At 38.4% G+C, this 24,105-nt stretch overlaps 2 protein-coding genes across 2 annotated transcripts; one reads left to right on the top strand and one right to left on the bottom strand.

The window, feature by feature from the left end:
* Positions 1-1,468: 1,468 nt before the first annotated feature.
* On the top strand, positions 1,469-3,132 carry LOC110044817 (uncharacterized). Its single transcript, XM_089281644.1, has one exon. The coding sequence runs from the start codon at positions 1,527-1,529 to the stop codon at positions 2,691-2,693; it is 1,167 nt and encodes a 388-aa protein (XP_089137770.1). The 5' UTR covers positions 1,469-1,526; the 3' UTR covers positions 2,694-3,132.
* Positions 3,133-3,727: 595 nt separating this feature from the next.
* On the bottom strand, positions 3,728-24,059 carry LOC110044816 (SLIT-ROBO Rho GTPase-activating protein 1-like). Its single transcript, XM_020750399.2, has 18 exons — positions 23,795-24,059; positions 20,127-20,313; positions 18,131-18,287; positions 16,274-16,336; positions 15,700-15,813; positions 15,466-15,594; positions 14,461-14,682; positions 14,071-14,163; positions 13,562-13,729; positions 13,369-13,447; positions 12,636-12,666; positions 12,146-12,254; positions 11,571-11,631; positions 10,789-10,866; positions 10,362-10,496; positions 8,007-8,112; positions 6,972-7,198; positions 3,728-6,485 (listed from the first exon to the last, which is right to left on the bottom strand). Exons 1-18 carry the CDS (start codon positions 23,853-23,855, stop codon positions 5,482-5,484), a joined length of 3,024 nt encoding a protein of 1,007 aa, XP_020606058.2. The 5' UTR covers positions 23,856-24,059; the 3' UTR covers positions 3,728-5,481.
* Between the last annotated feature and the right edge of the window lie 46 nt (positions 24,060-24,105).

The raw sequence follows: 24,105 nt of genomic DNA, 5'->3' as shown, positions 1-24,105 counted from the left end.
TGTTTGTCCTCATGGTTTTAGTCTGAATAATCTCAAATTTCAAAAAATAAATAAATAAATAAATAAAAAAAATAAGCAGTGAAAAACATTTTTATGCAAGAAAAATTAATTCTTCGGTTAACTTTTAATCCTGGGTTAGCGTTAACTGGCTTCCGAACAACCTGACGAAGGTGTTTACGATGCATCTTCTGACATACAAATCGAGCGGAAAGTACTTTAATTAAGATAGCGAATTCTAATCAACACTGCGACGTTTCCAAATTTAAAAATAGCGAATTAACATTAATATTCACCGCTTGAAACTAAGATATAACAAACTTGGTTGGTGTCAATAATTTAAAATTGCAAGGGAACATTATCCCAGGGATGAAAATTAACAAAACTTCATTACGGAAAAATAGTTCAGCTGGCTTGCTTCCGTGGAAACTAATATACGCGATTGAAACTCAAAAGGACAAGATCGATATTAATCTATTTGCCTACTAAATGAAAGTTGATGATGAAGAAGTTGCACAGGTACAGGTGTACAAAGAATCGGCAATGTACAAAGTAGAATATTGAAATTACTAGTCGTCAACTAAAAAGAGGCTTCTGTTATTTTTTCTGTTCTATAAATTTCCAGATACAAAGAAATGACTGTGCTATGGCGAATTTTCTTATAACAGCTCGCCTAAAAGCTCGTGTAATTTTGAGCGAATAATTTCCAGTTATCACTCTTTGTGGAAATCCGTTTATTTTTGTCTCCACGTAATTCCATATTGCCTTAAAGCATGTTTGTATTTGAATACATTGACTTGAAATTTTTACTAAGCTTCGTGCTAATTTCTGACGAACCCCCATTAAGTGGCCACCTTTCATTTCCTCGTGAGTGGCCACTTTAAGTAAACTTTGAGTTTTGAATGCTTTTGTCAGTGGTCACATCTTATTTCGAACTGTTATCTGTCATTGCCTTTTCCAAAACCAAATCAAAACTACGTGTATTAAATTTTGGGTGGGCGATTATCAGGAGTAAGGCCAATAAAAAACCCTCATTCGGCACGACCAAACGTTGGTTGTGGTACCTTATTTATTGTATTTTGCTAATAACAATTTCGGGACTTTGATAACTAACCGCTTAACACGGATTAACCGCTTAGCAGGAGGCCGCTTTAACCAAAAATGTATGAAATCCTTCATCGAGCCAAATTTTGCTCGTTAGAGACTAAGAATGGTCAATTGGACCGATCTATTACGAAAAAGAAAGTTTTAGAGAAAATTTGTACTTTTCTTTAAAGAAGTCCCTGCTGGGTATTTCCCTTTTCCATTTTTTCTTGAAATAACAAAATTACCACCTGTCTCGCCGTCATATTTAGCAATTTAGTCTTTGAAAAGTTGGCCTGAGAAACTACAAAATTTCATTCAAAATATAATTGCCTGAGTGCACCTCGATATAAATATTTGGACAAGCTATCGATCTTTCAAAGCAAAAAATTGTCTTACGATCGCACGGTTAGCAGAAAGGCTTACGCTTCAAAAGTCCATCCAAGATGAACTTTACTTGCAACAACTCCTGGGCCAGCATTAGAGCAAATTTTTTAAACGAGCTCAATCAGAGTGTATCTGCTAATTTGCCAGCTTGCTCTGAAACCGCTGCACAGAGTCCATCAGTGATCAACCAGTTTGAGGATTATTACAAAGCCGCTTTCGGTTCCTCCATCTTCATCTACGTGGTTTCGTTGATCACAATCTTAGCCAATAGTCTTCTGCTTCTCATTTTCTGCGTCGACCCACTGAAAATCTTCCGCAACTCAACCACGTATTTCCTCATCGGGTTGGCCATTGTCGACTTATTAACAGCGCTGGTTCAAGAACCCATCTACGCCACTTGTTTTATGTTCGTTTACTTTCAACATCCTTTGAGGAAGAAATGCCAACCTCTCGCGAATGCTGGAAGGCGTCTCGGCGCTTTTGCTATGACGGCATCCTTTCTAATCGTCTTCGCTTTTACCGTGACGCAGTACATCGTGGTGTCATCTCCTCTAAAGTACGGCCGTCTGGTCACAAAGAAGAAAGTCTTATTCAGTATTGCGGTCATCTATCTTTACTCAGCAATCTTCTGGTGCCTTCACTTGATGGGTGTGTCTCCAAATGTTCAGAATATTATGGATTCCTTTATACACAACTATCTCTTAGTCTTTATCACCATTGCTTTCTATATACTCCTACATCGTGCGATGAAAAAGAAGATGACCGCAGGAAAATCCCTTCAAAGCCAAACTGGAAAACGCGACAATAGCAAACATGTCCGAGTGCAACGCAACTTTGTCCGTGTGAATTTCATGCTTCTTGCCGTGCTGATTATGTGTAACATGCCATCAGCTGTCATGTGGACGGTGAAACTGTTCATGGTAGACCAAAATGCTACTCCCGTGAAGACCCTGATTGCAAACTTGATGGTAGATAACCTGCTTTACCTGAAATTCCTGTTGGAACCGTTTGTCTACGCGTGGCGCGTGCCAAAGTACCGTACATCCCTTAGCAAGATTGTTTGTTGTAAAAACACAGGCAAGGAATCAAATCGAAATGGAAGCGAAAGCAAGTTATCAGCCAGAAAAAGTCTCGACGGCGAGCTATCGACAGTGGAACTGAACAAATCAGTGATAACTTTACTGAGTTTTAAGACTATGTTGGATTCCTCAGTTATCGTCAAGTAAATGGTTGTTGTGTAACGATGGGAAATGATCGCCTGCATAAATGCCCCCCCCCGGGGGGGGGTACACCCAGAGGAAATGGGTAGGGACGTGAGGCCCGCCTCCTAAAAGCCTTACCTTATTTAAGACCGAAATCTGTGATTTTCCCTAGCCTATTTACGACCTGACCAAAGATTCGATACTCTATTTGAGACCTGACCCTTAAATCAATACCGTTTCAGACCTGCGTATTAGTTTACTAGTTCAAACAGATGTTAAAGGCAATGTTTTTGTACATAAATTATATGTATTTATTCGATAGAATAGCTTCCTCTAAAAACATACCCAATTCAAGTCTAGATTGCAAAAGCCATACCCTATTTATGGCCAAAACGACTAAAAAACCATACCTAATGTAGTTATAATGTACGAGTAAACATTTACCTAGAAGGAAAACCTTGGACCCGACACTCGTTTACACGAGGCATTTTTTTTTCTCATTTTGGTAACGTTGTTGGCAGCCGATGATATACTCAAAATTAGTGATTTGTGAGAGCCTCAGTATACGTAGGCGCATTCTCGTCCCCAGAGCCTCCGTTCCTTTTGGTCACGTGGTCGGCGTATTTTATTACGAGTTGCACTGGGCACTAGAATGACGTGAGCCTGTACCATTTAACAAATAACTAAGCCTAAGCCGTGTATTACACTGTGATAAAACACGACGGGCATTTGAGAACACGAGGGAAATGCAGTAAACACGAGCCGCAGGCGAGTGTTTTCTACCGATTTCTCGAGTGTTCTAAAATGTCCGGAGTGTTTAATCAAAGTGTAATACACGGCTTAGGCTTCTTCATTTCCTTTATAATATAAAGGTGAAACCAACAGGCCAGGGAAGTATTATTAGAAAAGCCTTTAAAAAAGACTAGGCAAGGATTGGTAAGAATGGTTAGTACTAAACTGACACGCCTTTTAATTAAAACAACAACAACAACAACAAAAGGAAAAAGGAAAACGTAATTTCATTTGAAAAACAGCTCGACTCAATTTCCCGGGAACAGTTCCAAAGTTATAAAACGCATGTTTTATTAAGTTCATTGCTTCATAACTTATCTAACATTCTTACATACAAAATATTTCTTCACAATGTCTTTTTTCTTTGGAATCTCTAGATTATTTAATACCATTTCGGTCATTTCTCGAAAGTGGTTTACTCTAACTACACGGAAAATAATCAAATTTTGGTATCACTCCGAACTATACGACCACCCTAAACAGTGATTTCTTCAATGGATTAATACGAGAAAACGGAAAGTGAGAAAGCGAGATCATGGGTACTTACCATTTAGCCAAAAATCCGAAAATTTCGGTTAAAAGTCAAATGGAACATTAAATTTTACGGAAAATCCGTTCGGGAATTAAAGACTACCTCCACAGGTAGTTCTCTTTTTTCGTTCGGAACGGAACGGCGGAAATTTCCTTACCATTTCCTAAATTTTCCAGTTTCCAGTCTCTCAGCAGCCTAAAAAAATTACGGGAAATCCTATTGTAAATGGTTAGCGCCATCTCGTCCGGTTGGTTCGCTGATTTTGGAAAAACTCTTACCGTTATTCAACGGGCATCCCAACCGATTTATTTTGACAAATGATAAGCACCTGAAAAGTATACAGTTCTCAGAATTGAAACGGAGACGGTTCTTCCACAGGTAAAAGTTCTATTAGTTTTGACACGCTTAACTTAAATGACCAAGAAATCGTTTTACAATTCCATGCTACTCTCAATCGACGCGTAACAAAATTAAAACGCGCGAAAATCGGCTTGATCGAAAGTCTGCAATTCGATCGTGCCAATTTCCTCCCGTTTACATTTGGTCTTGCCCAAATAACGGCACAAATCGGACACAAAATATGGAGCCCTTCTAAAAAGGGCGGCTACAATATTATAGCAAACGAACTAAAACAGTTGTCGATACATTTTGGACAACGAGGAAGATTGCATCTCCAGCCTCCATCAACATAAAACTTCACCCTGCTATCATCTCATGCTTTCTTCAAATTCACTAGAGGTCGATTATTTGTATTTTGGTCGACGTTTTCCAGCGACAATCGAGAGGCTAATTCTGATAACTTGCCTCTAAAACTTTTTAGTAAAAATGTTCCGAGAGATTAGGTTTTGATCTCCAAATTGCAGTCAACAGGATAGGAATCTGGTTGAACAAGTCAAAAGTATGGCAAAAATCGTTTTGTTTCGTCTGCACACCAGGACGCCCCCCCCCCCCCCCCCCAAAAAAAAAATCATAAATATATAATACTACTAATAAAACTTACATTGAAAAATCAATACTTTTAGGGAAGTTGCCAATTTTATACCAGAAACGTATGTCTACCTAAAAAAATTACATATTTACAGCACCATTAGAATTCAACTTTGGATTATTTTTCAAAATTAAAATGGTTTCCTACTTTCGTTCCTTCCCTGCACAATACAAATTTACGAATAACATTATAAAACAGGACAATCCCTTCCACCCCACCCCAGCCCCTCCCGTCCTACCCCTACTCTCCCAACCACACTCCCCAACAACAAATCTGCATTGCCCTGGATTTCTTTGGGACAAGAGCCCAGGCTCACCCTGAGAAAAAATCTGAACTGGTACTGCCTTCTTGGTAACAAAACTCCCACCCCACCCCACCCTGACAATAAATCTGAACTAGTCTCTGCATCTTTGTAACAAAAACCCACCCCACCCTATGAGATCTAAGATTTTAGGTTACTTTTCACTTTACAACCCATCTCATGCCCCCTTCCAATACTCTCAAAAGGCAGTATCATCCCCCACGGAGCCCCTACTCTTCCCGGGATCTTCCCCTCCTCCACTAGCCCGGTGACTCCGCACGACCTGTGCGGCCTGTAAAGAAGCTAACAAGTCATCGGAATTCTTACGGAAGGGGGGTGCCGGGTTGCTTTTCTTGGGTTTAGGTAAAACCGCTGGGGGAATTTTCGCCCCGGTGGTTGTCCGGGGACTGTCTGGGGGAGTGGGATTTGCCGGGGAATTAGCTTCAACCCTCGGCTGCCATACACCTTCGCTTGATTTACGATGTTCTTCCTTAGTAGGAGTTCTTCCTTTTTCGTCTTTTTCCGGTGTCTCTGCTTGCTTGTTTGTCGCCTCAGCATTTTCTGCTTTCGCCTGGTTCGGCGGCTGTGATTTCCTGGAAGGCGAGATGCTCCGAAGACGCGGCAGTTTTATAGTCTGTTCTTTATCGGGTGTCTTTTCAACAGAGCTTTCGCTATCTTCTCTCGGAGCCTTGCGCAACAGCGTCAACTGTCGCTTCACGATATCCTCCGAGGAGATCGCCGGCGGTGCTGCTGCTGATGCCGCTGGAGGTATCGTCTTCTTAAACAAAGACGTTCCCGGAAAAGGCGCCTGGGGACTCGATCCTAAGGGGCTCGCTGGATCAGAAGTAGGCGAAGGAACACCATCTCTCCCCCTGAGAGAGCCCTCTCTCTTAGGGATCCTTGGAGGCACATTAAAGTCCTTTGGTCTGTCCGCTCCACTGGATGAAATTTTCGGAGAAGGTGACAACAGCTCACCGGATGAGGAAATGTTTCCTTCACCGTCAGTTATATCAACCTCATCGTCAGTCGGTAGACGGATGTACGTAGCAGGAACAAAGCCGTCCGTTCCATTGATAGTTCCGTCCCACCAGTCATTGTTAAACCGTTTAAATACTCGGATAATGTCGCCCTTTTTGAAGGAAAGCTCTTTCGATGACCGAGCTGAGTAGTCAAACAGTGCTTCGGCATCTCTTGGTTCAAAGTCTGGAAATTGATCATATCACAATTTTAAGTCACGGACGAGAAATATTTATAGATCTTGGACTGAACTAGGGTCAAGCCCGTATTTTAAAAGTGTTATGTTTGCCAGTTTTAATTACAAGATAATATATTATCTTTCTCACTAACCGGAATCAACAAACCATCCCTTAGTTGAGCAGGCCTGGTCGCTGTCGAAAACTACAAGGTGGGCGCGATTGTCAAGTTGTGCTTTCAAAAGCATGAATTGGGAACTAATACGCCATCTTCGTATTCTCGGTACTGGACTGGAACTAGCTTGCAATGGAGGCTCATTCGTGGGGAATATCACCAAAAACAGATGAATCTCATTTGCATTAGACAAGAACCCGCATTAAACTCAGTTTCAAGCAAGTTCCAGTCCAAAGCCAAGAATACGAAAATGGTCAACCATACTCTGACATTTTTGTTTTTCATATCTTTTTTCAATAGCGATATTTCAATCTGCTATACCTTCCTCGCTGTCGCTATCCTCAGTTTCAGAGAGTGGAGCATGTGGCGGCTCCCCTGAGCCAGGGAATACCTCAGCACAGTGCTTGATCAAGAGCTCCATCATACCATTGACTTGGCTCTGATAAGCTATCATGTCTTGTTCAGAAGGGATCCGTAATAACGTCGGACCAAATACTACAGCCAGGTTGTGAGCATCCATTTTGTTGGAATCGCTGTGTTCTGCAACCCTGCACAGACCAACGTAAGCCGGTAAATAAATCACTTATTATCAAATCTTCGTCTGTAGTGTGTAGATTTGGAGAGTGTTTCTTTCGTCATTTATACACTTATTTCGCCTGTTCCTAATAGCTCTCCAAAATACTTCAAAAACATGTAAATAATAATTAATAATACTAATACTAATACTAAAACTAACACCAACACCAACACCAACACCAACACTAATACTAATAATAATGACAATAATAATAATAATAATAATAATAATAATAATAATAATAATAATAACAATAATAATAATAATAATAATATAATAAATTAACATTTTAATGGGAGGCCTCCAATCACCTAGAGGTGTTTTTCAGGAGGGTCCTCTAAGAAATATAAGTCTAGAATATGCATTAAATGTCTAAAATACAGAAGTAATAACAGCTGAAAACTTAGACTAACCCCACAATACAATGAAACTCAGAGAACCTGGTGAAAACCCAGAGACTATTGAAAGCAAGGCCAAAGCGAAAGGAAAAAAAAAATTAAATTCGTAACATTGCTTCAAAAAGCAACTACAACAAAGTTACGTGCTACACGAAAATAGAGGAAGGTCCAGTGACTCGCCAGGACAAACTGGAGAAGTTACACTAGAGAGTGTGAGGGGTTCGCATGATGGACCAGTTATCCCGGCCATCCAGGGTGGACGAGAAGGGGTTAGAAAACCACCTACGGTCACTTCATACTACAAAACACAGAGTAGAGGTGCTGGTAGCTAGACTTTCACTTTATTAAACCTGACTAAGAAGCTGCACTTACGATACTTACAAACTCAGGAAAGAGAAAAGGTACTCCATAACGCGAACAACTGACTCAGGCAAGGAATTCAAGACAGTCGTTAATTCCTTCATACTGTCTTCTACTGAAGAAGACACTGATGAAACAATGTAATGGATTAGTAAAATAACATTGCTTTACAGGAGAGAATGTTTTGAAGCACATCCAAGCCTAATTACTTAGGAACCTTGATTTAGAGTATTTTCCCGCGCTTGAGAACGGTTGCATGCTCTAGTTAGCCGCACATTGTCCCGCGTTTGGCATTGATTTTAAGGTTACTTCCCACCTTCGCAGGTGCCCTTCGGGAAAAAAATCGTACGCGCGCCAGTTTCAATAAAACCCCAACAAACTATATATCATAAGAAAGCTTAATAAATGTACTTTAAGAAAAAAAATACAATTTCAGCAATGTTTTCTTTCAGGAAGTGTCAGGAGGCGGTAAGGCGTGAAACGACCGAGGCTTCTTCTATTGAATTTATCGGGTATCGGATTCCGCAGTACGAGCAAAATGGCTGCACAGTCTTGTTCACAAGGCATCAATCAACGAAAGTGTGTCGGGCCTTTTCGATATTCCGATTGGTTGTCTAGATATCCACTTCTAAAGTTGGATTAGCTAAAAATATGCGGGACGTGTTGCGTAAATGGACGCCACGGGAAAAATATGTTAAATATCAAAATTTCCCGACACACTTTGGTTTGTCATTATCTCGGAAATGTTCTGGCAAAATTTCACGAAAATCCGTCAAATCTGCATACCCTATAAATTCGCTCAAAGTGGATGTATTCCTCCAAAAATCAAATGCGAGATTTTAGCTTGTAAAGGTTCGTAAACAACTCGCGCCACGCCCGGAGATTATCACGCCTAATAAAACCGCAAACCAATGGAACAACAGGACCTCCTAGTGCCTATGACAATAGATCAAGATTTCCCGGGAAAAGCATCGCATTGCAACATGTTTTTTTTATCTCGCTCAGTGGAGTTCAATTCAGGACGGCGACGTAATATAATGGGCAAAGACGCCAAAGGCAAAGGCAAAGGCAAAACCCACGCCAAAAAGGTTAAAGGCGGAAAATGTGCCGCTGAAAAACAAGACGTTAAGGAATCGACGGACAGCTTAAGAAATACCCTTATTGCTGAAAGGAGTTCCCTTGGGTAGGTTTCATTTTCTTCATCACTTCCGTCAGATTCCAACGAAGAATCTTGTTCGCAGCCTGCACTGACGTTGACTTTGATTTTTAAGCTAATTGCTCCAAGGATATTCGAACGCTCCGGATCTTCAGCAGACGCCGAGATTGTCGAAGGCGTTTGGCCAAACCAAGGGCCTTTGTCGCTTTCAGCAAGGTTTTTTTTTTTCTTTCCTTGACAATATGGAGCTTTTTCTTTCTTCTTTGGGCCGGTTTTTTTCGTTTTCTTTACCCAAGGCCTTTTTTCTGCTTTTGATTTTTCCATAGGAGTTAGCGTGAAGAGCTTCCACGTGGGAGTTTTTGTCAAGTGCGTGATGTAAATAAAAATATGCAAATGACATGAAATACGAGCGATGAGCGTTTGCCGCGAAAATTTCCCCAGGGTTCTCGCCCGTTGACAAGATTGTGACACCTTCCTAGTTTATTAACTTTATTTGAAAATACGTTTTTTCTAAATAACTCGGCCGCTTTTTGAGATTTTTAATGTTTTTCTTTTGGAAACACTAGATAAAATGACGAACTTAAATTTTGTCGAATAAAAGAAAAAACGATTTTTTTGGCCTCTGAAGGTGGGAAGTAACCTTAAGATTTCCCGCCGTTAGCAGTGGTTGTATCACTTTCCGCGCTTTTCACTGTTAGTTACGTTTTGCCGCGCTTAGAAGCAGAAGTAAAGCTTTCACTGGGTTTTGATTGGTTCATTTCGTACTATGATTATTACTATGATTACGAAAGTTTGGTGACCAGGGGCCCGTTTCTCAAAAGCCCCGTAAACTTTTCTGTTTTAGATACAGATGGACTAAAAATGGCTTTACGGGCCCGAAACGTTTCCGGGGCTTTCGAGAAACACGCGCCAGGCTTTAACGTTCAACTTGTGTTGTTGTCACGGGCAACTGGCTTCGTTTCCAGTGGCAACTTGTCGGCCTTTGACATCATTGACCGAAAAGCGCGCGAAATTGCATGCGACAATAATACCACCACTGGAAACGAGGAAAGTTGCGTGTGGCAACACCGTAATTTCAAGTCCAAAACTTCGTCACCAAAGCTCCGTCGCGCCTTACTCGACTGATAATCGTAGCAACGCAATCTCTTTGTTTTGGCTTGAGACCTGGTCTTAAAAGCATACGCTATGTACATGTACAGGTAACACAATGTGTTACTTACAACTCGCTTTGATGAACTCTTGATAATGTGAACTAGGGAAGAGCGGGTCCTCCAGTTCTCTGAAGTAAACCCTCAGCAATCCAGCAACAGCGTTGATATCTTTCCAGTGATTCAGACCTGCTAGCGGATCACGACCTAAAGAAAATACTACTCTTTGAGCTAAGAGGTAATAAATGCAGATTAGCCACTTATTGAAAAAGCTAAACGGCGATATTTCAAGTCATTTCAGTCCCTGATGTTGCAAATTACTTACAAATAAAAAAATACCTCATCATGAGTATTTTCCAAGGTAGAACAACACCAACAAATTTGAGAGTTTTTAAATGTCACTCTTTGTGAAATCATTAATTTCATTCGCAGTCATATGATTACCGACAGACGAACTGTCGCCTTTAGATCAACTAAACCTTTACTGACTAATATTTACCATTTTCAAACAGCTGTTTCATGTCGTTTATTTCCGTTGTGGATCCAGATAGTCGAAATATTCCCTGGTGATCTAGACCTGAAAATAATTAATCATACATAACCGACATCAACAAGAGGCTTTATCGGCTGAGAAAGTGGTAATATATCAAACACGACAGACCGTGTTTGACCAGATTTCCAAACACCGAGAAGAGAGTTGAAAATACGACGAGTAGCGGAGTATTTTTCACGAACGATGAGGTGTTTGGAAATGAGGTCAAACACTAAAACTAAGGAGAAAACGCAGAAAAAAACCGTAAAATCCATGCAAATTACGATCACATATCCAAACACCGTCACGTTCATGATTTCCTTTGTTTAAACTTGAAGCATTTTTGAGTTTGAGATAAAAATATCACTGACCAACTCTTACTTTCCAAGCAAAATTCAAAAGTAAGTAACAACCAATCAGGACACGATACGTCATCAGTATCATCCGCGTTCAATCTCCGACGTTTTTCTCGGAAGGGAGGGGGTGGCGACTCGGCCTATACAGTAAAAGCCATACAGCCCGTATACAACTGGTCTATGAAGTGACAGTTCTACAGAAACGAAAATGATTTTGCTCTACCAGAATTCAGACAAACGACACATGAATGGCCTCAAAGAGCTGTAAGCTAACGCCAAGTTTCCCATCCGTATACGTGTATAACCACTGACTTCACTTTGACCAAAAAAAAACAAAACAAAACAAAAAAATACAAAAATCACATATGTAAAATATTAAAATAATGTACTTACCAAACTTTTTAATAAACTTGACACAACTTTCTACTACTTCAGGAATTTCTCTTCCCGTAATCTGTAAATAAAAACACATTTTGACTACAGTACTTACATGTAACTTCGGTGGACTGCAGTATTAATAAATACAGTGTGTAACACTGAATATTAATTGCTTGTCTGGTGTGATAACCCTGGGTTTAAATCATTCACACTGTCTAGTGACAAAATAAAAATAAATAAATATTAAATAAATAATTACGATAAATATTAATTGACCCCTCACTCAATGGAGCCTTTCAGAGCCAACGGAAACAAACCACAAAACAGTTAATGTCAATGAACATAACCTGGTTAAAAATTCCAACTGGCAGGAGGCAGACAGTTTTTTCATAAGCTTAGTCGAGGTGTTGAGCTAAGGTCTACCGAGAACAACACCAGGTAGTGGAGTGGTCAATTAAGGTAAGGTCAGAACAGGGCTTGAATCCTCCAACTCTGGATTCCAAGTCCAGCCCTAACCACTCGGCCACGCTGCTTCCTCATTCATGAGCACCTTAACATACATATAAATCAATAAAAAAATGTAAACTTACGCTAGTATAATTTTCTAAATTGCAACCAAACACTTTGGTTTTCTTGTGCACAGATTCCAGGATAGCTGAAGCTTCCTTGGAAGACATGTCCAAATGAGGCCTTTTAAACCTAGAAGAGAGAGAGTCTCCATAAATATATTTATTCCTTAAAGGAGCTCAGTCACGGTTTGCACATTTTGAAAAGTTTAGCCTAAATTTTTCAAGTTCGTCGTTTGCAATCCGTCTCAATCTTCGCCATCATTGACCATCCTTGTTCCTTTATGGTTTATTACTATCTCTTTGATGTTTTTCTATCTTAGTAACCTATCATTTTCAGGTTTCCTTCCATTTAAAGGAGATTTCGTACGTGTTACAACCTGAGTTCATCTACAAAAACTCTGTAGAAAATAAAGTTTGAATCTTCAGCACTTCCTCACACAGGAAACAAAATTATAATAAATTAACAAAACAAATATTATTTCACAATAATAAATATTTATTTTCGTGGTACCTGGCTCCAACTATGTCTGGCGTTACTTCTCCTATAAAGTAAGAAAAGGAATTTATTAAGTAAACTAAAAATGTTTTTGTTTCTAATGAATACCAAACTACCACTTTAAGGGTAAGTTTCTATTACACTTAGTCACCTACATATCAATTAAGGTAAGCACAGTAGGCTTGAAGCAGCTCAAGTAGCTACTGTTTGCCACACAAAGTAGCAGTGCCAGTCGGAGCAGGGGGTGGGGAGGGGGGAGGGGGGTATGCCATGGTCTAACAAAGGAAATTTAGAAGGTATCGACAGTGATTACCGAGCAAAATGTAAATGGTGTACATGTATCTGAAATTGAAAACTCATCTCATCGTAGTATATTTTTTTCAAAATAATGATACATGTAATGATAATGATAATGATAATGATAAGGATAATAATATTAATAATAAATAGGCAATTAGGGAGAATCTGTGAAACTGATCCAGCTTACAAGTCTTCAAAATATGGTTTACACAGTAAATTTTGGAACTTAGACAATGGCCAAAAGTACAACTATTCGCCCTTCAACCCTCAAGATTAATCAGCGTCAAAATCAATACGATGTAAAGAATGAAAGTGAACAGAATATTGTCATGATGCACCTTTACATTCCCACAACATGTCCCCTAGTGTGTACTGACCTTTAGGTTTGAGACAAAAGCATAGCAACCATAAAAGAGATTGGCATGTCAAGGTTCACAGTGCTACTAACCTAGTGTTTTAGTCAGCTTGTCATTCTCAGCTTCCATTCTGACTTTCAAGCTACTAGTAAGAATAAGTTCTCTCATTTTCTGGAAGCAAAATGTTAACATACCATGAATAACATCTAAGCAAATTGGCACAGAGCAACAACACACACACACAACAAACAGTTAGATTTACATTACATATATGAACTTCCATACCGCAATATAATACATTTCTAAGTCTTCGCTGCTGTTTTTGATCGACTGACAGCTCGCTGTTCCATTGACAGAGTCTACTTCACCGTTGGCCAGTCTCATCATCTCATTGTCCCACTGCCTGTGCATTTCACTAAGTGCATCACACGTGGCCTCTGCTGTCTTTTCAATCTATTGACATTAACAAAAAAATACAAGGTATACAGTTTATTTAAACAATCATGTTTGATGTAGATACCATATAGTCAGTAGAAACCATGTGATTTGAAAAAAAATTGTCAACCTGTCATCTAAAGCTCTATTCAGAAGTTAATTCTTTAGCACACTTACATACAGCACTATAAATAACATTTTTAATTGCATGTGATCCTCTCTTTGCCTCTAGCTGGACTTTTTTCTCTATAGTCCCTAGTTCAAGTTCTCAGCCATACGTGGTAAATATTAGACAAATTGGTAGCCTCTTGCTAGACAGATTCTTACACAAGTTTATGTTTCTGTTTGTTGGCACTAACCTCTTCTGTTTCTGCCTTGATTTTTTGAAGTCTCTCATACACTTTATAATGGTGTTCTATTACATCTGTCTGTTGAGGTGACACCTGATTCAACTGTAAATAAAAATAAACAAAAACTCAGCAGCCATGCAAATCCATTGGCACAAAAAAGGTGATTAACATATAGAAAAGAGTTCAACTCCCACAGGATTGGTTTAGGGTATCAACATGGCTGCTATTTTACTGTTTTGGGACACCAATAAGGCTGCCATGACATTCTGTGAAACACTCTATTTGTACATGTAGTTTCTGTAGAAAAACACTAGAGGGATAAATTCATTCTCCCCCTCTTGTACTAGTATAGTATATTCCACTGCATAAAGGTTCAATGTAAGTACTGCAGGCTCCTACCTCTTCATCACTGTAAGGCAAGTAAGCAAAAGTAAACGGCCGGGTTACTGTTCCTTGATTGTCATCAAAGAAGTACTGCTTGTCTTTATCAGCTTCAACAGTGAGCTTAGCTTCACGCAAACTATCGGCAGATTGAATGGTTGCACTGGCAAGGTTAGCCTCTGCTGTCACATAGGCTTCAACACCTCGCTTGAATGACTCATGGTAATTACAGTCAAATCCCTATGTGTACACGTAATAATAATTGCACATATTTAGAACATAGCAACATACACATAAGAAAAATAAAAGTGGTACTAATATTATGATTACTTGTCTGGTAATTCATTATAATTATCAAAATATTATAAGCAAACTTAGAGATATTGTCTTAAAATGACCAACAAATTGACGATTTGCATGATGGCGTCATTTGACTACAAGGACCAGACTCCCCCACTTTTCCTTTTTTCTCATGCTAATTAGGACAACTGTTATGTCGTGGTTCAATGTTACCCTTTATACAATTTGGTGTTTTCCAACAATTACAGTGATCCAAACCCTACTGTGGTTAAAAATTTGAAAAGTAAGGGAGAAACAAAATGATTTCTGGTAACTGTAGTCAGATGATGTTTTTGTGCAATTGTCCTATTCACAGAAAGTACACACAATGTATGTACATGTACATTAAAGTTTTGACAACCAGTTTCAGGCTGGTCAGTTTTTACACCTTAAGCTTACAAACACATGAAGGGCTAAATGCTATATGCAATAAATGGTTGAAGTTGTCCTTTAGTAGCATTTTGGAATAGATACATGTAGATATATTGATTCAATTGAATATTTTCTTTCATTCCCTGATGATGCTGTAGAACGGCAAAAGCTTGGAATTAAAATACAGTAGCTCAAGGCCTCAATTGAATTGATATATCTAACTATATGCAATATTATCTATTGCTACATGTAGCTTACATTCTTTCTTTTTACAAAACGCATGGATAATGATACACGTATGGCAATACTTACATCCACCAATGTGCTAAGGAATCTATTGTAATAATTTTCCAAGAAGCGGTTTGTTGACTCCAGGGATAAAACATAATCATTCTTTGCTTTCACACACCTCTTCTTGCATTCTGTAAATTTTTGTTGATGCTACACATAAAAAGAGAAAAAATCAAATTGATTCCTAAAGAATTAATCATCTAACATGTAAATTGCACACTATCATATAAACTTGAAATTAAAGCAATTCAATACCTTTTCTACTTGTTTGGCCATTTTTTCATTCTTTCGCCGGGAATCTTCTGTCTTTTGAAGTTTCTGCTCAGCAGTTTTGCTCTCTACAGCCATACTATGATAGCGATGGAGTTTCTACAATGAGCATGATTACAAACAAACATCAGTGAAGATGTTCTACAGATTACTGCACCTTTCAATGGCATGTGAACTCTGCCCAATTAATGGTTTCATGTTTTGTTACCTAACTGTTAACCATCTTGGCAGAACTCTCAGGAAACAGAGGTTTACAAGTACCTCAACAGATTGAAAAGGTTGTGCCTGTGGGTTGTAATTGGTAGATTTTGTCCATTTTGTTTGTCTCTTTTTTTTTCCAGGTTTGTTTCATTTTTATTGTAATTATTATTGTGCACAAGGGTATGTACATGTAGTTTACAGAACTTAATTTCCAAAAAAAAGAGAAAAGACTATTCACCCAAAACACCTTTAAATAACAGGCCAAAGTTGACCTAAATTCCAGCTAAACTAAAAGTCTTCCAACTTATATAAAAGCTCTATATTAGTCAAAATTCTAAACAACAACTACAGTAATCACCCTGTTAAGTTCTTGAACTGACTTGAGGAGTTCGTCTTGTAGGGTAGTAGCAGTCTCTCTGCACTGCACAAAAAAAAACAAATATCAGCCACTAGTAGACAAGTGTACATACATGTACCGTGAATCCTTGAATCCTTGAATTAGCCCCCCCCCACCCCCCCCCCCCCCCCGCTGAATAAGCACCTCCTTCAAATAAGCACCCCTCCTATGGGTCAAAATTTAAAATAAGCACCCCCTCCCCTCCCCCTATTTTGTGGACAAGTAATGAGCCAGCAAAGGATGTATAGTTTTCGTCGTGTAGTATTACATTGGTACATTCTTTCAGTTTGTGACCACGTGAATTTTTAATGGTGTCACGATTTAAACTTTATTATCAGCTTTTTATGTCGATAAACAGCTTAATATGTTGTTGTTTACATGCAGATGATGTACTAAAAGAATGATCATGTCAGGCCATGATTTGGGAAAAATTAAATAAGTGCCCCCCTCCCCCACTCCCCCTCGAATAAGCATCCACTGTCTTCTCCTAAATTTGAAATAAGCGCCCCAGGCGCTAATTCGGGGATTTACGGTAACTCAAGTGCTATAGAGTACAGACTTGTCACAGGGCATTTTTGTATATTTCAACAATAAGATCATGAGCTCAAGAATTCTATTAATAGCGTGATAGTGCCCTCATGTACTATCACGCATACAAATGGAAAGCGAATAATCTTATTGTTTTAGTATAAATCTACTACCCATTCAAAATCTTTATCTAAATTTATCCTCTTTACAGACACTGGCTTTAAAAGCACAAAGAAGTGGCCACCAGTTTTTTAAACAAACACACACTGCTAGGCTACTCACTATCTAGCCAATCATAGCACAGCATTTGTAACAGAATGCTAGTAGATTTTATCATTTGTACTAAAATTACTTCCAATTGATACATTGTACACTCACAGTAGAATCCTGATTTTTCAAACTTCCAAATATTGGGTTGAAAATTGGCTAGTTCCAAAAATCGGGGGTAAAATTACAGTGACTCAGGGGAGGGAAACAACTTTTACATGTAGTCTGCGTTATCAAGAGGTTTGAAAAATCAATGGATCAAGAAACCCAATTCCACTGTACATATACAATGCTGCCCAAGTCTTAAAGGTAAAGGTAAAGGTACATGTAAACTTTATTCAGCCAGGGTGGCCCATTCAGCAACGAGGCTGATATACAGAGGGGCCCTGGACTAAAAGTATAATAATTAAAAATACAAGACATCGTGATAACGTTTTGGGACATTAATAAAGCTTTTGCAGTTCAAATCTGTCCATAATCTGTGGCTTGCAAATTAATTTCAACTTACAATGTTTCCCTTACTCTCCTTGACAATGCTGGATTTCAAGAAAAATGTAGTAAAGTTATGGTCACATATAACTATTGCTGGGTACTGTGATTACTGTACATATGGCCTTAGGTGTCCTGCAGGGCACAATGAGGAATGAGACTGTGATTACATGGGGAACCAAATGGGTTTCAAAAGCACTCAGTCAGGCCTGGTTCACACTGGCGACATAATGACATAAAAGACATAACAACATACAGTAATCCCTTACAAGTGCCCTTACTGTACGTCGGTAACATGAACATTGACATAAATTAAGAAATAAGGAAAAGATCAGCTTTTTTTTCCTTGTGTCATAATGTTCATGCTGTTATAAAGTTGCTTTTAAATGCCATTATATCGGGATGTTCACACTGCAATCGTAATGACATAACATCCTTCTTATGTCATTATGTTCATGTCGCCATGTTGCTAGTGTGAACAAGGCTTTAAAAGAGTGCCCGTACTTCACCGGATGGGATACATTGTGTAGTTACCTTTTTGGATATTCTTTGACAGTCGTCGCTTATAATCATAAATCTATTCACAATGTTGTTGGAAACATTGTCACTAAGGCCAAGGTGCATCTTAGATTTGTTCTTTGTTTCAATGAGGACTTGCTGCCATAAATCCATAGTGGTTCCCTTCTCCTTCCTGAATAAAAAAATATATATATATCAAAACAAAACTTCATCAGAAAATCTTCAAGAATTAACAAATTGATGTCAGCTTTTCAGGTGTCTGCCCTGTTATTGATATCATGAATTTCATCAGAGTATTGTCAAAGTACAGTGTAGCTGTGGATCCACGACGTGATATTGTTGTTTCACAAAAACAAATTGTTGAATTTTGTCCGCTCTTGCTCGTTGCGTCAACATCGCATCACATACAAATTCATGTGTCTGTCTACTTATTGACAACGAAAATTAGCCAAAGAGTGCGTGAGAATTTCTGCAATTAACACAAAAAATAATAATTATATGTATTAAGTTTACTATAGACCTTCAAGGGCCTATTTTGTCCAAAAATATTTTTTACACCAAATTTAAGATGTTTACTTTATCTGAATTTTCCAAAACAAATATTTCAAAAACATAAAACACGAATGAGCTACCCACAAAAATGTAAATTCTTACAACAAGTCAATGAACCGCAAACTGTGATAAGCCAATTAAAATGTGTCAACCTTTAAGTTGAGCAGTAACAATTTTTGCGGCAACTGATCTCATTGGCAGAGTCGTATTTCGCTTCTTTTGCTTATCCTTTACGTCTTGCAATTTCTCGCAGAGATATCTTCGCTTTTGTTGATTATTTTCATCTCTTAAGTGATAGACTAGGCGCTTCGCATTCCCACATTTGAACCCAAGTGCAAAATTGCAAGCGAATGTTTCATCGATGCCCTGCTCTAGCTTCTTCTGGTACAAAAGTTGATTGCAGTGGAATTACCGACGAATTTAATCGCTGATATCTGACAAGGCAGCTCCTCCAAACGCTCCTTTCTCCTACTTTACAGAGTGTTTTTCCATATTCTACTAAAACAAACAGGCCGATGAATTGCGCATTTAGTTTTTTCTTTTTTTTGAAATGTTTAAATATCTGCACTTGACTCAGCTCGCCGAGTAGGCCTGTTCAAGGCTCTTCTGCTAGCATTCCTCTTTTCCCCTTTTCCTTCTTTACCATTATTTTACCTGCTGATTCCATTTAGATGCTGAATGTTTCATGGCAGACGATGTAAGATATAAAGATATACTGTAGATGTAAACATTGCACATTCATTCCCAGGAAACATTACTGTAGCCCTCCGGGGAGTTCAAAGCTGCGTTTCATTGGTTGGCAGCATGGCCGCGTTGACAACCGCTTCAGTGAGGTACAAAAAATGTGAATTTCTTTCAAGGCCGAAAACTCAAGGTTTATTATTGCGTGAATTACCTCTATTCAAATGAATTAATAGGGTATGTAGATTTATTGGATTTTAACGAAACTTGGCCGAAATGTTCGTCAGATATTAGCGCACCAAAGGGTGTGAGGCTTTTGCGAAAATCAAAATATTTTTCCTTTGACGTCCCATTGATTAACAGCAGTCAGAAAATTTTCTATTGTCCAACTTTGAAAGAGATTTTCTAAGCAACCAATAGAAATATCGAAAAAGCCTCACACCCTTTGTTAGCCCATCATCTCCTGATTGATAATGTCCAGTCAGTTTGGATGTCCGCAGTAACACAAAGGCTGGTAATTCAGTTTACATGTAGCAAGTGTGGTCATTCTAATTTGCGTTTTTAGGCTTGCACATGCCTATGAAAACAAAAATAGCAAAATATATTGTTATTTTCGGATTCTACAGTTTATTAGCTTTACCATGATATATAGTTTGCCGTGGTTTTCTTTAAATCAGCACGTAAAGAAAGCATTTTCCGGAAGGCACCCCTGAAGGTCTACAGTACATGTAACCTTAAGTACATGATATGAGTACAGGCATTTTTAATGTACATGTACCTTTGGGTTTTGTGCCTTTGGAGCTTGTCCAAATACATTCTTGAAAGTCTTTCTAAGTTTCTAGAGTAGTCCAGTTCAATCTCTGACAGCCTTCTAAAAAACTCCTGCAAATCAGCCAGAAAAAGAATCTTTCCTTCTGTTCTGCTATCAAAGCATTTCAGTTGTTCAATCACGATCTGGCGCACCTCTGAAAGAAAATAACAGTTATACTATAAGTAAAGCAACTTAAGGTTGGCACATGTCCCTAAGGGGCATGTTGTGGGGACATAAAGTGGGGACAAGCTCCTTCAATAACGCATAGGACACATGTTCCAGGGATAGTATGTAAGTTGGTGCACACAAAGCGGATTGAGGCATAAACATGACTGTGTTGTAGCAGAGACAGTTTGCAAAAACTGAAGAGGTCATAAAAAAATTTTGTCCCTGCTTCATGACACAAAAGTTCATACCAATTGCAGGGACAAAATTTTGTCCCTGCAACAGAACTTTTTCATGTCACACAAGGAAAACTTGCTGCAACATGTCCTGGCTTCACGTCTCCACAACATGTTCCCTACAAGGAGTGTGTGATGACCTTCAAGCCCAATTAGTTCTTTGTATTTTACTGTTTTCTGCAACATGAACCAGCTTAGGAGCATTGGTAATCTGTCATGCAAGGTTATCCCTCTGTTCTCTCTCTGATTTTTCAACAATTTGTTGGTACCCATTCATAATCTTGGGCAGAGCGAGGCAATGTCAGTAAATTGTTCTGCCCAGCATAGCTGGGAAGCACAGGGTTAGACCAAGCTGATTGATCCAGAGTCCAGCACAGCAACCATTAAGCCATTGCACCACTCATTGTAACTGATGTGCAACAATGCTAATTTTCTAAGCAAAATTATACATGTACATACACCTCCAGTTATTTGACGGTTTAACATCTAACATGCATGGATACTTTGGTAGCTGCAAACTTGTATTTTAAAATTAGGAACGAGCAAAATTTCTATGCATATTTTATATGCTCTTAAACCAACAAACACAGAGTTTATTTTTCAACTATCATGTCATTTAGGCCTCTAGTTTTTGAAATACATCACACATCATCAGAAACTTGTACCAATCACATAAGGCAAATGTGAGTGAGTAAAAAAAAAACTGTATGTAGTGCAATTAGGGCTCATAAATGATCTTTTGCACGTTTTCTTGACCTAATATGGTAAAATGGAATAATAAAATAGTTTACATGTATGTGCATTTACGGTCAGATGAATACATTATCAATAATTGGATTCCTAAGAACTTTCCTTTTATCTTTCAGAATAACAAATCAGTTATGTACTGATAATTCCAGGGATTTTCCTGAGTTTAATAATGACAAATGTAATATTTTGGTGAACTTAGTTTGAATAAAATCAGAGCTTCAGCGTTAGTTCTGTTTTGGTAGTAATTTAATCTACGGTCAAGCCAAGCCCTACATTTAAGAAGGAAGTACAAATATAAGATCATCCTAAGAAGACGGAAACTTCCTGTTCTAGCTACTTACTCATGTACACATGTCAAAAGCTGGGCAGAAAAAAGCTAATATTTATCATATTACTGTATAAGTATTGTGTTTTGTTATATTTATGTTCTCAAAGATATTAGCTAATTTTGCTACCAAAAATTCAAGAGTAAATAAAGTACATATAGTTTATACATGTAGGTTCATCTATGTATGTATGTAATGGTACCAGGATTACTTCCAATAATATATGCAGGGCTGCTTCAGGAATTCTGAACATTTTTGTTAAAGAGGAAGATAACACATGTGTATTTCAGCAAGCAGGATTATACCACAGGAAGTGGGTTGCAGTTAGAATAAAGATCAAACAAACAACTGTTATCAGTGAAATCATTAAATGACAATTGTTATGCTTTCAAGAACATGCAATACAGCAATCAGTAGCCCAACTACACCTATAGAATGTGTCAATGTTCAGAGCTAATCCATTGCTTGAAAAAACAATCTAACTGTCCCATGTGTGTAATGCAGGGTTACAATTGAATAATTCGACATGTGACCACAGATTGAGTTATATTACAAATATCTACCTGCAATAAACAAAACAGTAGTAATTTTCAGGTGGGAAATAACAGCGACACATGTACAATTATAGCAGACTTTTAAAACAATGCCAGCATAAATATGTTATGTGATATACTTGATACTTCCAAGCTTGAGTTCAGTGCTGAAACTAAATACCAATATTGCTTTATAATTTAAGCTTGAAAAACTATGCCATTTGCACGTGAATCATTCATAAAAGGTTACCAATGAAGTAGGTTTATAACACTATACATATGGTTGTGCACAGAAAGATGTGATTATGAAATATCAGTTTGAAAATTAAGTTTGTTAAATAAACTTCACGTGTTTTGTAAAACTTTATAATATTCACCAAAACGCAGCGATTTACATGTAGACAGTTGTCGAGAGTGTGAATGTTCCATTTTGCCACATTTCGTGACCCAAAACACGACAGTATAGAATTTATATTTCTTGATGCTCAGGTTAAACAGGAAAACTCTCAACTTTCTTTTGTAGTGGTCTCCGTTTAGACACGCAATTCTGCTAAAAGCGAATATCTTTACACTAAACTTGCCAATGATGGCTCGAGAAAGCCGGAAATTTTGAATAGCAGTGAATTGAACACAGGTTGCTAAATTCAGAAAGGCTTCAGTAACATTTAAAATTAAGCGTACAATAATTAGAACTCAATAAGTTCTAATATCACGACAAAGTCGAAAAGCCATTATATTCACACAACGACAAAGCAATTTGTCAAACTACAAAAGTAACGAATTTGTGAGCAAGGGTCCAACGAATTTCAATAATGTCATTTGTGAATGCTTTTGTGGCATCTTATGAGATCACTCCGACCAAACTTTCCCTTATCTCGAACGCAGCTCTTCAAAATTTCACAGTAACGTTTCGTTTTGAAGAGTTTTAAATATTTAATGCTTCTAAACACGTTTAAATTGACAAATTTAAAGGAAGACTCTCTACATTTTTGACCACGAGGGAAACTACATGTATTTATTTAAACGAAATTGAAAAGTATAATTTCCACACACTGTAATCGCGTTTCTGGCAAATTTATAGGCACCGTGAAAGCTTGGCACAGCGATTTAAGAGACACAAGGTGTACTTAATTTTTGAAAGCAAAGATTCGTGCCTGAGACTAAACACATCCTTTGATTGTAAGCTATTTAGAGAAGTTTGCTTGTTTTATAGCAACAACGTAAACCCATATTTCTTTACTGATTAAATTTACTCCTACACACAACTTTAATAACACCATTACATTACACTGTAGAATGGAATATCGAGCTTTCGCGACCTTCTACTCGTAAATTTTGCCCTTTCGAAGAAAAGGGAGTTTATCTCGCCACTAAGCAAGAAATAACAAGCCAAATTGCTCAATATTTACCGACCGTCTAGTGGAAGTCAAAGTGCGCGCTCAACAGTTATCGCTTACTAAAACGACAAGAGAACTGCCCCCTCATTCTCAAGAATACTCCTGGCCGGAAGCCGCAACGGCGTATATTTCGATTACTTTCTCGGTATCACCGTGTTTTACATCAACTGTTCATTTATTCTCCGCCTCTAGCAGCGTCGTTTCAAGACAGGACAAAACAAAACTGACCTTTCGATTGAGTGTCGAACTCCAACACAGCCGCCTTGCCCTTCTTCCCACTCGACGTCATTTTCAGCCTCTAAAACGAGTACGCCTCTACGCCATCTTGATACCAGACGATTGTACTTTCACGAGGAAGGAATCTGCCAGCTTTTGGCTGGTTTAAAGATCAAGAAACTCTTTGTTTTGAGACCAAAATTCGCGCAGATAGGAGATCTTGCTGGCCGGAAGGAAACTTCGAACTGCGCTAGCACCCAGGTTCCTTCGACTTGGGGTATCGAAAGCGAGGCCATTATTTCATTTATTTACTATTTTTATTT

Source organism: Orbicella faveolata, unplaced genomic scaffold (assembly GCF_042242905.1).
Source record: "Orbicella faveolata isolate gen_17 unplaced genomic scaffold, um_ofav_v1 contig_48, whole genome shotgun sequence".
Taxonomy (NCBI): Eukaryota; Metazoa; Cnidaria; class Anthozoa; order Scleractinia; family Merulinidae; genus Orbicella; species Orbicella faveolata.
Note: the sequence above shows the minus strand (reverse complement) of the source record. Positions and strands in the feature narration are given on the sequence as shown.